The sequence below is a fragment of the Cheilinus undulatus genome, linkage group 11 (genome assembly GCF_018320785.1).
Source record: "Cheilinus undulatus linkage group 11, ASM1832078v1, whole genome shotgun sequence".
Taxonomy (NCBI): domain Eukaryota; kingdom Metazoa; phylum Chordata; class Actinopteri; order Labriformes; family Labridae; genus Cheilinus; species Cheilinus undulatus.
The window spans coordinates 35,464,807-35,481,970 of record NC_054875.1 but is presented as its reverse complement, the minus strand read 5'-3'; the positions used below and the strand labels follow the sequence as shown (position 1 = coordinate 35,481,970).

Genomic DNA, 17,164 nt, shown 5'->3' with positions numbered 1-17,164 from the left:
TATGGGCAGCCTTGTCTCCACATGACTATTCTTGAATGTCAGGGGCTGTGTTCAACTAGGTCCTGGGCTGAAAAGGTTGAGAACCACTGGGCTAAAGAACTGCAACACTACGGCAGTCATACTCAAACAATATATGCAGTCAATAACTTTTAGTTGTATAAAATAAATAATTTTCTAAATGTATATCTGGACTGCTTAAGCTTTAGAGAAGTCATTTAACCAGCTCCAGGAGTTTTGGGTGCCCTCGTAGGGATTCCTGCATTTAATTGGCTCTTCCTTAATGACGTCTTGCTGAGACGTTCGCTGATTGGCCACAAGCCAACCTGTCTGTCAGGAAGTTAACTGGCTTACCTGGCTGCGACTATTTCCCACCTGTTCCGTCAGTGGTTGCTCTTCATGTAGGTGTGTTTCCAAGAACAGAGCAGCACTAGAGGACTGTGAGCGGACTGAGGACCACTGCCGCGATGGACTGACCTCTAAACAACACTTTTGTGTTTTTAATTCATTGCGCTGTGGGTTTTTACCGACTGGTTTTGTAGACGTTACGGTGAGTTTTCTATGTTCTGTCGTTTCCTCCTGTATTCGTGCAAACAGGGGAAGTATTTGGAAAAAGTTGTCAACGCAGTGTCTTTGTAAGCCACTGTTGTGTAGACAGTTGTTTTGAGTACTTTGACATTTTTCTGAACTTCTGTTTGGTTTATTAGTTACTCTGCGAGTCTGAATGTGCCCAGATAGAACTGGCTGTCAGATGATGTGGGTTAAATGTCCAGAAACGCTTTTCCCGCTTGTTATAATCACTTTATAAACTTGTGCGTTCCCGTAATTCTGGTAAGAAAATTGCGCATTTATCATAAGTGTTTAATCATTGAATGTTTTAAGGCTTAGTGAGGCAGCTAAAGTACAAATATTTGCACATTTATGTCAATAATGGTCATTTTAGAGGGACAACAAGCCAAGTTAAACATTAATGAAATATTTCTGTTCACTCCAGTAGGTTTTGGGTTGCACAACCTGGTGTTCATCATGAACTTTTGTTTATGGTTAATCATTAAGCCAGCTCTCTAGCTGCCCCTGAACACATACTTCACATTTTCTAACCTTTTTCCCACTATATTTTGTCATTTTGGAGTCCTAATGATGGTTTCTTGGAGTGTAAATCTGCCTCTCAGACTGTGCAGCTGTTCTCACTGTAAACACATTAAAGACCTCCAGCTGATCCTCCTCCTTTCACACTTAAACGCAGTTTTATCTCCTGGCTTTTAATTTAAGTGGAACGCCCAGGCACATCAGAACGCTCGACTGAACTTAAGAGTTGTCTAAAAGACATGGAAGCAAGCAAAGTGACATTCCTGTCACTATTAAATCCTGACTCAGCTGTGGGTGTAGTGAGCCTTCACACAGCTGTATTACAGGTTTGCTGTCTTGTTCAGGTTTGAGAGGTGTTGGCTGCTCTACTTAGGGCTTTTGTCTCTCTCCCCACTGATCTGAATAGTTAATGGGTGGGACGCTAATTAGCTGCCAATAAAGCTTTCACTAAGAGGCCATCAGCTGCCTCGTTGTCATACGACTTTTGTTGCCAGAAAACATGTGAATGTGGGTGTCGTGTGCAATCGTGTTTTCCCCCTGCTATCCTTGCTTTGTTGTCATGTCAACAAGACCAAAAAGTCAATGTTGTTTTTAATTTCTCCAGGTAAGAGGTGTCCAACCTGGATTGCAGTGCAGAAATCTTCTGTACTTGTGCCAAAACTCTTTTCTAAGCAAGTCAAAACATCAACAAGGACATTCTGAATCACATTAAAATTCAAGTTATTTCTTTATGAGCTTTACCCTTTTTATTTACAGTCTGGATAAAAGATCAGGAGTGCTCTGTCAGTGTACATCAATCATACTTGTTAAGTAGTTTAAGGAGAAAATGTAACACGAAGAAGTATGCTATCCATCACTGACCAAGTCACCAGTTTGCACTCTATATATATATATATATATATATATATATAATATTATATTTATAAGTGCAAGAGGCTGTATTGTCACTGTGGCTGTCATGACTTGTGCATCATTTATGAAAACACTGGATGATATATAAAAGACTGGTAGGTAAGGATGTATGAACTACTTAGAGCTACCATTCTGATGCTTCATCTCATTCAGGTTTTGTGCAGCTCTTCTCTGCCATTGGTTTTGAGTTCAGTCGCCTGAGCCCCCTCCTGTAAAGCTGAACTCCACCCCCTCTTCTTGTCTTGAATAGAAGACTCTTCATTAAAAACTGCACCCGATGCCACCAATTATTTGGTGGCATGGGTGAATTCTGCATAATGAGGGAGAAAAGCGGTTAAAAGTGTTCATCTTGATTCATGATGTGAACAGTCCCAGAATGCCTTGCGAGTAGCTTGCAGCATTAGCCAGGTAGGCCACTACTACCAGTTTTTCTCCCTTATCGTGAGAAATTAATTGATGAAACCAGTGTTGATCTACTTCTGCTCGATAAATACAGTGTACGGTGCGCCATAAACAAGAAATAAACAGTGGAGGTACAACTCTGCTAGTCATCTTTTGTTATTGTTTTGAATGAGAGCCCCCTACTGGTGGATTTAAATACTGTGCATTTGAATCCTTCTTAAACTAAAACCATCAGAGGGCATGATCTCACTACCCTTGAAGTTTTCTGCAAACCTAGACTTTATCTTCATTCGTTTAAATCTGTTCCTTTATATTCTGTTGCTCATGCAGTCAAGTGTAAAAAAGCATCTCAGCCTGATCCTCCTTTTTGTACAACACCTAGCTTTTACAATAACTTCCTTGTTTGATTTATTTGCTGATGGTAAATGAATGTCTGTGTCGTCCTTAGAGAAACTTCATACCTCAGTAATTATAAGCCTTCACACACCAAAATGCTTAAAAGACTGTAAGTCATTTTGATAGCTCGTTCAGACACAGTGACACTGTCGTACAGGAAACTTTAATTTGGTTGCCCCTCTTTATTTGTTTAAGGGTAAAATGGCTCTAACTTCACTGTTTTCTCTCAAATACTCCTCAATCATACACTGCAGGTGTAACTACTTAATACATAAGCCATTTAACAGTTTAAAAGAGTATGTTACAATTTCACAACCTCTTTAGTTGAATATATCACATCCTCTTAATCTCAGATGAGCATATATTGTCCCTTCATGTCACAACCACTGCTGCTCATTGTTGATGCTGTTTGATTCTGGCATTACTAAGGCACTTCAAGCACTTAAAAAGACACTAAGTAGGTGGGAACTTTAAACGTCCTCCTCTCCTCTTGAATGCATTCATGTACTTTTGTTTGCAAATCTGCACTCTATTAGCGAGGATTTTGAAAATCCCAGGATCTGTTTTCCCTCTGCAGATAAGGAACGAGCAATAATCCTTCAAGTTTTTGTCTGACATGTTTTCTTCATGCTTGACCTGTCAGAATAAATACAGACAGGATAATAGGCAGGAGACACAAGTAAGCTGTGCAACATGATACAACATATCAGCTGTCTTTACATTGAACGTGATGTGAAGTATGTCATTTGCGTTCACAAACAAAGATGTGCATTTTTATCTGAATCCCATGTCTTGGAATACCAATTTTGAAATTTATCAGTGCATCACTAAGTGACTTGTGAGCTATCTGTGCAAAATAGCCATAACTGAAATCCACTAGTTGATATTAAACCTGTTTATTTTCTCAACTGATGTTTAGCTTGTTTTGTTCAACCAAGACCAAAAATCCTCCAAACATTTTGTTTACTTTCATTTGAGACAGTGAAGCAGTCTGCATTGTAGTAAGAAGCAAAAACTTTGAGAAGTTTTTCTTAAGATGTCAGGAAGCGATTATCAAAATAGGTGTTAAACTTACAGTTTCATTTTTAGAAAGCAAATGATCGCAGAGTCTGGGGAAATTATGCAACGTTTGTTGCACCACCGTCTTGGCCAAGATACTTCCAGGAAATGCTATCTTGAAATATAACAGTGGCACATGCAGATAACAGTAATAAAGCCAGTAAACTGACCCAGTTATCAAGTTTTATTCATTAATAGTTCTGTCAGTCAATCAATCTTCACATTCATAGATAACACTATTGAAACATTTTTAGGAGCAATTTTTGGTAATTTGCATTTATCTGATATGACCGCTGAAGAGTATTTTTATTCAGTGATTTGAAATAGTTATTTCACACTGTGGACAAATCAAGTAAAGTTATGGTACAAATGAAACAATCTCAATAATCCTAATGATTGATAGCATCTGAAAGTATCAAGGCTTTATGAACTTATAGATATTGAGTCAGATTTTTTTTTTTTAAAAGCTGCAGCAATTCAAAGAACCAGAAAGCACAATTGTACAAATGCTCTGTCAAAATATTTATGCAGTGTGTAAGTGTGCCTGCAAAATTTGGAAAATAACAAAAAATACCCAATGTAAGGTTCCCAAGACAAAATTTCACATTTGGGCATTATGACAACTTTTATAGCAATGATATGCATCTAATTCCACTATGATCTAGGTATCCTTTTGGCAGAGGTGGAATACAAGACTATTGTACTCAAGTTAAAGTACTGTCACTCTGATTTAAATTAACTTGAGTAAAAGTGCTGGTCTATAAATCCTCTCAAGAAAAAGTTTACTTTAGAACTCAGTAGCTACTGAGGAGTTGTACAGTAAAATCTGATCTTTCCTTATTTGCAAAAACAACTCGAGAATAGATCTCCATCCAGATTGTTCAGGTAAAGTCACACCGCTATAATAACATAAAATACATTATTATTTAAACTAAAAAAAATGGTTATTTCAACACCCATAGAGTTAAATTTAGAGCATTTAGAGTTAAAATAAAAAATGACTGAGCTTCAGTAACTCTTAAAAATCTATTGCAAGGTAGGTCTCCCAAAGCAGTGCATTAACTATATAGCGAGGCAATTTCTACTGATGAAGAATATGCACCATGATTTCAAAAGTCACAGGTGGAAGCTCTAACTCATGGTGCAAATGTGTCTCGCAGCAAAACCAACAACAATCTGCCAGAAACATGAGCTAAAGAACTTCAGCAGGGATCATTGTACTACAGGCAACATCCAAACACAACTAAACACGTGAAAACACTCTGCCGAAGGGCATGATGGGAAACTTCACCCACAGATTTGAAATGGCATTGGGCAGAGCTTAGATCAGTTGACTCTTTACAAAGTTCAACTAACTGTTGGATCAACACTGACAAAATTCTGAAACTTAAGGCTATTTCACTCAGAATGGAGTTATAAATAAATAAATTAAAGTAATCTGAGTAAATTTGATTAGTTACTTTCCACCCCTGCCTATTGGGCTAATTAAACCTTTTTCCTTTTCTTCAGATTTCTTTGAGGACTGTTTCTTGCTGAAATCTGCACAATCAAAAGAGGACCGTGGAGCCGCGGTCCTGCACATGTCCTCTTCCGCGTGCAATGCCGAAGAGTGACACGTGGCCAGGCGGCGTTGCCTTGGAAGCCTTGAGCAATATGGACAGTGCCGGGAGCTGCGACAGTGTAATCAGCATGAACTCTGGCTATGTGAGTGCTGCTGTACATTATCTTTACTGTACGTCTGGCCCACTGACTGATACTTATCTGCTGATTGCATAAGTGAACAGACTGACACACTTTGCTTGTAGATGCTCTGTCCTTTTTGAACAAACCTACCTTTGACAGAACTTCTCTCCTGTTTGGTAATGGTGAAATAGAGAAGTGAGAGCTGTGCATCAGTTAGACATTTACAACATTTACAATCAGTGTGGAAAGGTCAAATGAAAGCTGATGAGGGGATGTGAATCTGCTTGGGTTGAATTGCACTCATGTTTATTCAGTAGGCTGCAGGGAGAGTTTACTGTAGAGCTTACCTCAAGGTAGAAGAAGGTACTTTCAGACACCTGGGGACAGAGATTGTCAAAGAGTCAAAGGCACATTTTAAAGTCTTCTCTTGTAACTGTTGCAGAGTGAAGACAGCATGGAGCACTTATCTCCAGAGGAGAGAGCATGTCTTATGTATCTGGAAGAAACCATTGAAGCACTGGAGGTGCAGGAGGACAGCGGCTTATCCAATGACGAACCAGAACCCAGGTTACGGATGGAACGGCTAAGTGTAAATGGTGCGTTCGTGTTACCTTCATGTATATGCACTCACCCCCATTTGTAGTTTTTCCAACCTCAACAGTTACAACCAAGCTGAAACCTCCTGTCATGAAAAATGAAGTCAAGGCAGAAGTGTAAAAAAAATGCAGCTCCTCAATGTCCACTTAAGGCTGGCTCCAAAAAATAAGGAATATGCATTAGGTCCAGTATTGATAGCTGTAAATGTGTTTACAGCCTGGTGCCAACACAGTTTTCAGCATTTACAGCAGCAAAGGAAAGAAGACAGTGACGGACAAAAGCTGCTGTAAAAGAGAGGCCTTTAGTATAGTGCCGTCTTGGTACAAAATGTACGAGGGGTCATTTTTTTTTTTTTTTATGAAGCCTAAAAGTTATGTATGCATTTACATAAGGCTGGCCACACAGTAGATGGTTTCAGATTTTAAAGGTTAAATTTTGAAATCCTCTGAAAAATCATACTGGACCTGTGTTTCTCAAATGTTGGGGCAAGGAAAGTCTTGGTATGCCATTGGAATTAATCACCATACGTTATTACAACAACTATACAACAGCTTTGGTTAATGTAACACGTTTTATAGAGGTTTTTTTGTATGGATTAAGATGCAGTGTGCCTTGAGATTTTGGCTTGATTTATGTGTGCCTTGGGCAAGAAAAAAAGGTTGAAAACCATTGCACTAGATGACACTAGCCAGTGAGATGACTCTCCTGCTGTCAACAGCAACAGTCTTACAGTAAAATTTTCCAACACATAAGATCTAACAGTGTAATGAATCAACAAACATGAATTTAAAACAAACACGGAGGATGACTAACATTTTCAGCTGGCTGCTCTGGCTTGAGTTACTGTGGCGACGACAATAAAAAAAGAACAAGGAAAAATATGGGATGCAATCTTGGCAGAGATGAAGATCAAGTTTTGTTTATGTTTGCGAGCCGTAAAACCACTTGACATCAAGTTGGTGATGCCACCTCGTTTGCTCACCCTCCTTGATTGCTATGGGTATTCTGTCAGAGCAAGCTGACCTAGAATTGTAAGAGACTGACTGACCTTAGCTTAGATAGCAATTTTGTTAGATATTTACAATTCGAGGAAGGGGAGACTCAGGCGCTATGGATACCAGCAAAATGATTATATAGGTGCCCCACACATAAGGATTATTTTGACAAATAATTATTTGCAATTAATCTTGACTCAGGAGACACCAACCTGATTGCCAGAGAGAGCAAATCTGGCCTGAATTTGTGACCATAGTCATTTGGCTTCAACATGCCTCTTGATAAACCAGTGGGAGCATTACTGATACTATGTCCATATTTGTACAGTCTTTAGTTTAATCTTTAGATCCAGCCCACTGTATCCTGGGTACCAGGTACACAGTGTGTTGGACCAGGCCTTGTGTGCGATCTAAAATGGTCAGCTGGGGTGAGACCTAGAGAGATGGGCCATGGGCCTACTGTAGGCCTGGATGATGGCCATCAGAAGGCCAGAGCAGTACAGGGCCGAGGTTGATGTAGTAAAGTGCAGACAGGCACATGCCCCCATACCTGAGCTGACCCTAGTTACAACCTGAAATTGAAATAGACTTATTATAACAGCCTTTAACCTTGTGAGTAATGCACAGCAACAGTCCAAAAAGCACCTGTTAACATCAAAGCATTCAATTTGGCAATGTAGCATAACAATCAGTTGAAAAGTTTAAGGAGGTGAATTTTTTGTAAGGCACTGTATGTTGGTTATATACATTGAAATATCATTCAAAGCTAGGATACTCACTGTGACTATTGTCCTTGTCTTTTGTAGATGTTTCCAGTGCTAGGCCTGATGTGTCTTATGGAGATGAGATATCTGACCAAGATTCATTTCTTGCTGTAAATGGAACCTCAGAAGCATTGTCCTCTCTTGGCACTGCAGCCAACCTGACAGATTTGAAAGCATCAGAGAACCTTGGACCTCCACTCACTGAATCAGGGTCTGACAGTGAAACTCATCCACCAGCTTCTCGAACCACAGAGCTGTGCGTGTCCAAGGATGAGGACGGTCATCTAAGGATTGTCCCAAGTACCAGTTTGTCCCCAGATCAGCCTACAAAGGCCGCTGAGGTTGATCTGAGTCTGATCCCTCCTCCTTCAGACTTCATGGATGAACCAGTGCTTCCTGCAAAGCCCCTCACAGCCAGAGACCTTCTGGGATCTACAGTTGTATCCACTAAAAAACAAGCTACACCTGTTGACTTGGAGCAGCTTCGAGAGAGAGCCGCTATAAAGAGGCATTCACTGAGTATCCCTGAGCCTGAAAACAAGCCCCAAGAGCTGACTCTGTTAGCCATCAGCTCTGCTCCCCCATTGAGTCCCCCTGCTCTTGAACATGCTGAGCCCAAAACTCCTCCTGCTGTGGCTCCCAAACCTAAGAAGCTTCCTGCCAACATCATCCTGAAATCACACAAGGCAACAGTGGTCGAAGGGAACTCGGGGCATTCGTCACCGATGAGCAGTGACCGTCATTTGCTAGACCCACAGAAGGTCCGCATGGAGGCGCTCCGAAAACTCGGCCTGCTTAAAAGTGATGATTCAGATCCAGGTCCAAACCTGAGCCCAAAATTATCACCTCAAACTCGCAGGTCATGGGCAGCTCCTTCTCCTCCAGTTAGCCCAAACACACCTCCTTTAACACCAGCTTACCCCCGTGTGCACAGCCCGTCACAGGCCTCTGTCCCTCTCCATTCTCCATCCTCCGTCCAGTCTTCTGCCTCGGTCCCCCTCCAGTCTCCTGCAGCTGCCTTACCACCAGTGACTGTTACTGCTCCTATTGTCCAGCTTCCTGAAATCCTCCCAGTACCCGAGGCTTTCAGCGACCCTGATGGATCGTTGCATTCAGATAATGAACTGTCTGCTGGGAGCGATGTACCAGACCTGACCCCCCCTTTCACCCCTCCTGTCCTGGTCAAGCACCTTACCCCACCCAAAGTCCTCGGGGTCAAATCAGCCACCCTGGAGCGCTCTGGCATGGGACTTAGCAGCTACATGGAAAGTCAAGACTTGAGTGGAGACAGTAGCAAGCTGAGCCCCAGCAAGCTGAGAAACAATCGCCCACGCCCTGCCTCACTTGGGAGTGGGAAAGAGTTTTCAAGCTCTGAGGGAGAAGGTCTAACAGTGGGCAGCGCCAGCAGCAGAGGTCAAGACTTGCGGAGGTCCCTGCCTCCCCCTCTGCCTCACAATAACTCTCAGAAGCTGCCTCGATCAGAGGGCATCAGTGTGCTGATCTGCCCTCGGGGGCAAAATGAAAATGATCGGCGTGAGGCCCTGAAGAGGCTTGGGTTACTCAGGGACTAACACAAATTTCACACCTTCTCTGACTTTCACAGACTCTCTGTGCAAAACTGTATTTAAAGGGACATACCAAATGCTGATAAAGACACTGCAAAAGGAAGGAAGAAATTAACCTGCACATTTATACATTGATTTTTTTATGCATTTAGCTTTTATAACTACAGACAACCTGACACTGACTGTCATACATACATCAGCTTGCTACTGATATTATGCTGCCAGTTTTAACCCACTTGGATATGACTATCTAGAATTGTATGGAATGCTTGCTGACTATCATTTTAGCTGTTATTTCAGTAAATTAAACGGTTACCTTTAAGAGTCACTTCCTTCTTTTGCATGTAATTTGTTGTCACATTGACACCAGTATTGGTGATGGGTTCCCTTCTCAGTTCTCCTTTCAGCACTGTCACATGCCCCTGTTCATCTTCCCTAGGATGGAAAATTTCACCCGTTATTGTTGATCACAGGATAAATTTAAATGTTTTCCACCTAGACAACATTGAAGCAGTTACATAATAATTACATGGTGTTTATTTTTAGACATTTAAATGTTAAAAAAATGTCCTGCTTTGTTAGGACATACTTATCAGAACTCAAGGCACACAGGCAGCGGCCACTAGGTGAGAAGAATTTGAATAATGTGGTTTGCATGGTTGCATTGTGACGCACACTCAGACCTCACTAGGCTGTCAAACAGCACTTACATGGAGTGTCACTTTAGGTCTTGCACCTGTACATCAAGGGATTCAACAACATTCACAGATTTTTATTTTTAATTTTTTATATTACATTGTACCTCTGTCTGTTTTTCTTCCTCTTGTGCTCTAAATTCTCTACATTTGTTCAGTATGGCTTTTCTTTTCCTGCATTAGCTTGTGAGACCTTTATGTGTGTTATATCCCAAATTGAGGCCCCATGTTGTCGGGGTTTTTTTTTTGCTCAGCTTTACCACTTTTTATCTGATGTGATGGTGAGAGAACCGGTGCAACCTGTTTTCTCTCCTCCTGGTTTAGCCTTTATACAACACCTTGCTGTGCATTTAAGAGCAGACGTTGGTCTGAAAAGCATTTTATCTCTGCTGCAGGCTGTTAGACGAATACAGTTTACCATCTCCTGCAATTTGCAGATAAAGTCACCTACTACTGATGACAGATGATTCTTTGAATAGGTGTTAACATGTTTGAATTTATTGGGCTTACTGTCTTTGGACCAAAAAACAACTTTCTGGAAACCTTCCACATCTCAAATGTATATTGATTTTGCTATTTCTTTTGCAACATGCATCAAAACTGATAGTAACTCTTTTTCTTTTATTGTGTAATTACATCTTTTCATGGGTGTGTCTTCCCTGCATGACTGCATCAACTGCCAAGTGCATAGTTTCCTGCATAGTCTTTAATGTTTTCATCACACCCTGGAACTCTTCTAGGCATGCATGCTGAGCCACTACATTATTTGCATGTTCTATAAACAAAACATGTTGACATATTTTAACACATTTTCCTTTAGAAGTAAATCATTTATCTGTATCTCTTCAAGGAAAAAAGAGTGAAGTTATTTTGAATATTTGTGATAAAAGATAAAGCATGTGCCAAATCAACAATGGATGATAGAGTTAGACACTGGAATATTATTTTTCCATGACACCAAAATGGAAAAGTAGGTAATTATCTACTTTATTAGACTGATTTATAACTGACACTCTGTTTTACTGTAAAGTCTAGAGATTAGGACGTAGTTAAAGTGTTGTCAGACCAACACAGACTGCTTTGTGCTGCTGTAGCGTGTTGGTATGTGGGCTGTCTCTCCTTTCCACCTGTTCTGTGTGCTGTCTCGCTGCCAGCAGACCTGACTGATGAGGAATCTTGACAGTTCTGTCACTTTCCCTGTTACCCTTGTAGGCGCCATCGATCAGCTGATGGCAATCATCGAATATTAGTCTGTGGATACTTCTTGTTCTACAGAGCCCAAGAGGTGACACGGATTCACATAAGGGATGTCAAACACTTAGACATTTTAATCATGATAAATCTTTGAATTTCTAGAAGTAACTGCAATTAATCTCCCTTTTTGTTCTATTTTAAAACACCACTCTTTTGCATTTAGAACTGTTTTTGTTTCAGTTTTGAATTTTGTACTGTCTTACACTAAGGCAAAATGACTTCCTGTTAAGGTACAGACCTGCCTAAATACATTAGGTAGACAGAAAATTTTAACACAAACTTAACCATGAAAAAAGAACTTGATATGGGTTGAACAGGAAATAAGGGAGCATTTTAAAGATATTTGTTTTATATAACAAGGTGCAGATGCCCAGTCCATTGAGCTATCTGTGGTGGTGGGCTTATTTTTCATCACTGTGGCTACAGGGAGAGGCTGCAGTGGCTTAAGCAAACTGTGCTAAAAGGGAAAATAAAGCATGAGATTACACATAATTGATACATTAATTATCAGTATTGATGGCATCACAGTTAATGCAAAAGCTCTTTCTGCCATTTTCCAGGTAGGCTATTTATACACCCAACTGCATTGCCAGCAGTGCAGCCAAACTTGGCTACAAAGGAGGACCAAGCATTGCTAATCAAAGAATTCAAAGTTGGTGGGCTGTTATGCAGAAGGAAAGTATCCAGTACTGGATCCAGTACTCCTGGGAGAGCTTAAAGATCAATGCCTGTTTGCTAAGGATTCCCTGGACAAAGCACTGCCACAGTTCTGTTTCATTATCATCATTTAAAGCTGTAGATTCTAGATAATGTTAAGTAGCTGATTGAGTCACTATTCTTCACTGCTTTAGTAGTCTATCTCTTATGGCTTTGGTTGCTGACATGATGCTCTGGTCTTGCTTGTTTGTTTTGTTTGTTAGCTACTTTACAGTATCATGAGTTTTCTCCTGAGGGTGGCTTAGCTCAGCCTTAGAGACTGGGTGAGCAATTTAGACATCTGGAGAGAACTAGGTGCAGAGTTGCTACTCCTTTGCACTGAAAAGGGCCAGTGGAGGTGGTTCAGGCATCTGATCATGATGCCTCCTGGGCGCCCCCCCTTTGGAGGGCATCCAGATGGGAGGGAATAGCTGGGAAGGCCACCAGCCATCTCTCACATTTAGGTATGAAAGGACATGGTCTATAATCATACCCTGTCTGTAATTGAATAAATAACAATTTGCAAACTTCTTGCAGTTTGATATTGTACATACTGTGCCACATTCAGTTTTACATTTCCAAGAAGTATCCACTCACACTCCTGTACAATCACACGTTTTAGTAATCATGTAATACTCTAGTGTTGAGTTCTCACTGAATCTTTTTCCATGTGTGGTACAAAGGTGGTTTCTCACTTGTGTGATTAAATTTTATCCTTTTGAATAATTTAATAGTAAAGTCAGACCTAACATTCTGGAACAAATAACAAAGTGGAAGCTATGGCGAATGACAGGAACTCTGCCATTAAGTGGTAGGCCACGTAAAATCAGCAACCCCTTTGATCTAGGAAGGGTTGGCCATTACCTCAATATTTTTCATATAAAAAGTGTTATCAAAATGAAAAATAATTGACAACTGGAGAACCTCTAGTGTTCTGGTTTATCTCTCAGTCTGTCTTGTAAATTGCTGGTATTGGCCAATACTCCTGTGTAGTCAGTAACTGTAGTGTAAATCCTGCGGCCTTTATATGGGTGCAGCCATTTTTTCTGGTCACTGCAACCGTGGTGTCTTGTGTTGCCTGCTGACTGTGACAGCAGCAGAGATGGTTTGATTAAAATGTTGGCTGTAATTTGATAAATTTAACTCAAGTTAAAAATGATCTGATTCTGGTAGCTTTACCAGCAGATAACATTTTTAATCCAACCATCTATTGGTACATGCAGTTTTAACTTAACTATGTTTGCAAGAGGACCACTAGATATGAGATTACTTTAGGAAACATCTGGGGGATGCACCATATTGGAATTTTGCTGATATCCGATATGCTGATGTTTACAGATTGATTCTGGCTGATAAGGATACCAATATTTATATGTTTTACAAACCTAAAACTCCATTAATTTATTAGTATATATGGCCAAAATTTATGGTCAATATACAGTATGCTAATATTCACAGCCTGAATATCGTCAGTAACTTAAAAAAAAAGGCTGGCAGATATCAAAATGTCTATCTGCTGGTACCGATATCAGACCCATAATATTATGTAACCCAAGAAACCTCTAAAGACTACCCCAAATCATTTGGAAATATGTAACTGTGGTCTGAAAAAAGCTTTGTGCTTTCACTTCATGACTTCTAGAGCAGCTCAGAAGTCGACCCATCTCTATCATATCCTGTAACTGGTTGCAAACATGCTCTCATTCAAACATGCTTAAATATTATGATGGGTTACCGCCACAGTAATGGCGGCTTGTTGATTTCCTCGTCTTTCCCTAGTTCTGTCTGTGTTGAAGATTTCAGGACTTAATGTTGACCTGTTTGAGATCAAATTAAACCTTAACCTTGATAATCAATTTAATATTGTATGTATTTGTACAGTGTTTAATAATCAAATGGTGGAATCTGTAATTTGGGTGACTTTTTGAGGTCTTTTCAGATTAGATCCACATCAGTAAATCCACCATTTAATGTATTTTTTTTTTTACTCATTTTTAATCCATTTTCATTCTTACCTTTAATTTTATCTTTAATTTCAAAAGGAGCTGTTCCATTTAAATGAACTAATTAACAGATCATTTTCTAGAAATTAGAAATTAAATGGCTTTCATAATGCTGTACATTGTGCAAAGTGAAGATAAAATTTAAAATGCTATTTCAATCATTTTAGCAGTCCAAAAATTCACTTTTTTGTCATAAGGGGGCAGTTTCTTTTTCTTTTCCACTTGTAGGGATACTTGACTTTAAATGGTGCTGGTTTTTGTAAACCAAATGTTCAAAGTAACCAAGAACTAGCCTACTAACTAATAGGTAATTCAGCAAAATTTGAATGCCAAAATATAATACAGACTTTGTCTGGGGGTAACTCACAGCTAGCTAACATAATCCATTGCAACATTGGGCGTCATTCACCAGTATCTTAAGATTTCTCTCAAATTTGTTCTTTAAAACATTGTAAGAGACCCCTAGTGAGTTTCATGACATGTTCTTTAACTGCTGGACTGTTTGCAACAATCCAGCAAGCTTAAGTCAAGAGTGCTTAAGCTGATGAACGCCAGGTGCGCAAGCTCCAATTAGCGTTGAGAAACACCCTTTTTATGCCCATATAAGGACACATAAGGAACGTGTGCAAAGGCAAAAGACGCACAGGAGAAGAAAGGGAGTTAAGTTTGAGTGGAAACAATGACGACGGTACTTTCATAAATGGCGCGCATCGTGCTGAAAAGGATGCATTACAGACTAGGTACTGAAGCTAGCTACTCAAGTGGTGGTGGTGGTAGGATACTTATTTTTGTTTTTCACAGTTGGTATGATTTGCCTGTCTGTGAAAGCGTTTTTATTATTTTAAGTGTCTAATGATTTCACAAAACAAAACCCTATAACCATGTGCTAAATTTACATTCAGCATTTTAAATTTTGCAGCTAAGATCAAACACTTCAATTCATGCTTTTACTTTAATAGCCTACTTGAATTAATACTTGACTATGATAAGGTGATGTATTTGTGTACGTTCATAAAAGTGCTCTGGGTGGTTCTTGGGTGTAGTTCTTAGCTAAGAACAAATTACAGTTATGAAAACTTTGGTGAATGTCTGAATCTTCTTGAAAAACTGTGTAAGACAGTTCTAAGAATACATTTCTTGCTATGAATAATTAGTGAATGAGGCCTGTTATACTTCCTAAGTCTCAAAGATGGGAGCTGTAGGCCCAAAACTGTATATTTCTCACAAATGAGCAAATTTAGGCGATTATAATGTGAGAACGCACTCTCAACCCCATATAAAAGCACACAGGTATATAAAATTGTGTCTGATGGAGGCCCAAAGTGGCAAACCTCAGAGCCTGCCCCTCCTCAGAAACAACGCCACCACTAGAGGGCAGCGTGGATTCACGTTCGTGTTAGAGTACGTCTTAAAGCTGTAACCCAATGTACATGGGGCTTTTATAAGAAGGGAAACATTTATAACACCCAAGAAATCCCATGAAGATATAATAAACTCAAGACTCATCCCTTTGCATTGATAAAAGTGATTGGTATTGCCAATTCTGTAGTGTTTCACTGTAAAGAATACAAAGATAAAAAAGGCATAGTGCAAATAAGTGCATGATGCTTTCTTTCCTAATGAGTCCTAATTTTATAAACGATCAGATAAAAGCTTGCAAATCTGTCTTTCTCTTATGTATGAATCATAACATTAGAATCCAAACTGATGCCTTAAAGTCAATTTCCAGTTCATTTGCATCCAATTTCTATAAAACTCAGATGTTCAAAATAAAAGAACATTGTGAATTTTGCCCCTACTATTATGAATTTGGCCTTTTTTATGGAAAAGTTATTTGGTTTATATTATCATGCCTGAAATGCCTCATCAAATGTAATATTGTAAACAAGAATATGAGAATCTATTACTTTTTGGAAATTTATATTTCCTAAACCGAGCCATTTTATTAAGTTGTTTATCAGTTTTTTTTCCTGCACTGCTTTTGAGGTCGGCTGAGGCATGAACAAGCGTGACTCTGAGAGCTCAGCTTAGTCTTCAGCTGCAGTTTTTGTCTTCTCAAGTGAAATTGCTTTGACTCATTTTTTCCTTCAAGAGGAAATGAATCAGGTCAGAGTATTAGCAAAGAATGTAAGAAATGAATGTGGGCATTTTTTACTGGAAATTCTTATTCATCAAAGCGACTAGATGACCCTTAAACTTCATCACAAGTGAATTAGATCAGCGGTTTGGTAATACACTGTTGAAAGATTTAAGCAAGGCCAGAATTCTTCAGGTAGAGTAATTTTGAGTATTTAATGACACACACAGAAGCTGAACTTTTTTTTAAAACCTCCTTGGAGACACTCCCTGGTGTTACAGTAGCTGGAGCAGGTAGGCGTAGCTGCCGCGCTATCAGGCTAGACAGTGAGCTCATGGGACTTCCCCACCATCCTGGTCCTGTTCTGTACTTACCTACTTACAGAGTATGTCTGTAAAAGAGGCCGCCAAAAGCCTCGTCCCTTTCTCCATATGTGAGTTGATCACTGAGGATTAGAGCAGACAAAGTGGCATGGAGACACTGCTGAGTGTGCTGAGGTTTAAGCATGCCCTGGCCCGGTTCTGTGTCATCAAAAGAGTTTACTTAAAATATACGGGTATTATCTCGGCCCTCTGTGTGGGCGTGTGCATTCAGATAGACTCTAAGTACTGTTATACAATTGAGTTGCATGATGATGATGGATATTTTGAATGATACGGGCTCATCAGAAAGGATTAAAACTCAGGATCTTAACAGGATAAAGTCTCCTTCTCTGTCTCACTTGATCTTGATGAGTCCACTAGATTGCATTCGTTCACACGCACACACACTCACACACGCTAGGGACAGAATGCGCACAGACCTGTATCCCCTCCAGCACCCGTATGCTCCCTCACGCAGCTAACAAGCATGTCCATATCGTACGTTACCTCCCTGTTGCAGCAACATAAAAACTCAGGCAAGACTACTTGAAGGCTGAAGAAAATAAGGCCCCATAACCAGGAGGTGGTAACACCCCCTACATGGTTTTATGTTATCTG

General features: G+C 39.9%; 1 protein-coding gene across 1 annotated transcript; it reads left to right on the top strand.

Moving 5' to 3' along the window:
* Positions 1-391: 391 nt before the first annotated feature.
* On the top strand, positions 392-9,781 carry LOC121517088 (specifically androgen-regulated gene protein). Its single transcript, XM_041798606.1, has 4 exons — positions 392-547; positions 5,365-5,559; positions 5,981-6,134; positions 7,937-9,781. Exons 2-4 carry the CDS (start codon positions 5,455-5,457, stop codon positions 9,463-9,465), a joined length of 1,788 nt encoding a protein of 595 aa, XP_041654540.1. The 5' UTR covers positions 392-547; positions 5,365-5,454; the 3' UTR covers positions 9,466-9,781.
* Positions 9,782-17,164: the final 7,383 nt, after the last annotated feature.

Coding starts and splice junctions, on each gene's coding strand:
- LOC121517088 (XM_041798606.1), top strand. CDS start 5,455: ATGCCGAAGAGTGACACGTGGCCAGGCGGCGTTGCCTTGGAAGCCTTG. Junction 5,560..5,980: donor TCAGCATGAACTCTGGCTAT/GTGAGTGCTGCT, acceptor TAACTGTTGCAG/AGTGAAGACAGCATGGAGCA. Junction 6,135..7,936: donor GGAACGGCTAAGTGTAAATG/GTGCGTTCGTGT, acceptor TGTCTTTTGTAG/ATGTTTCCAGTGCTAGGCCT.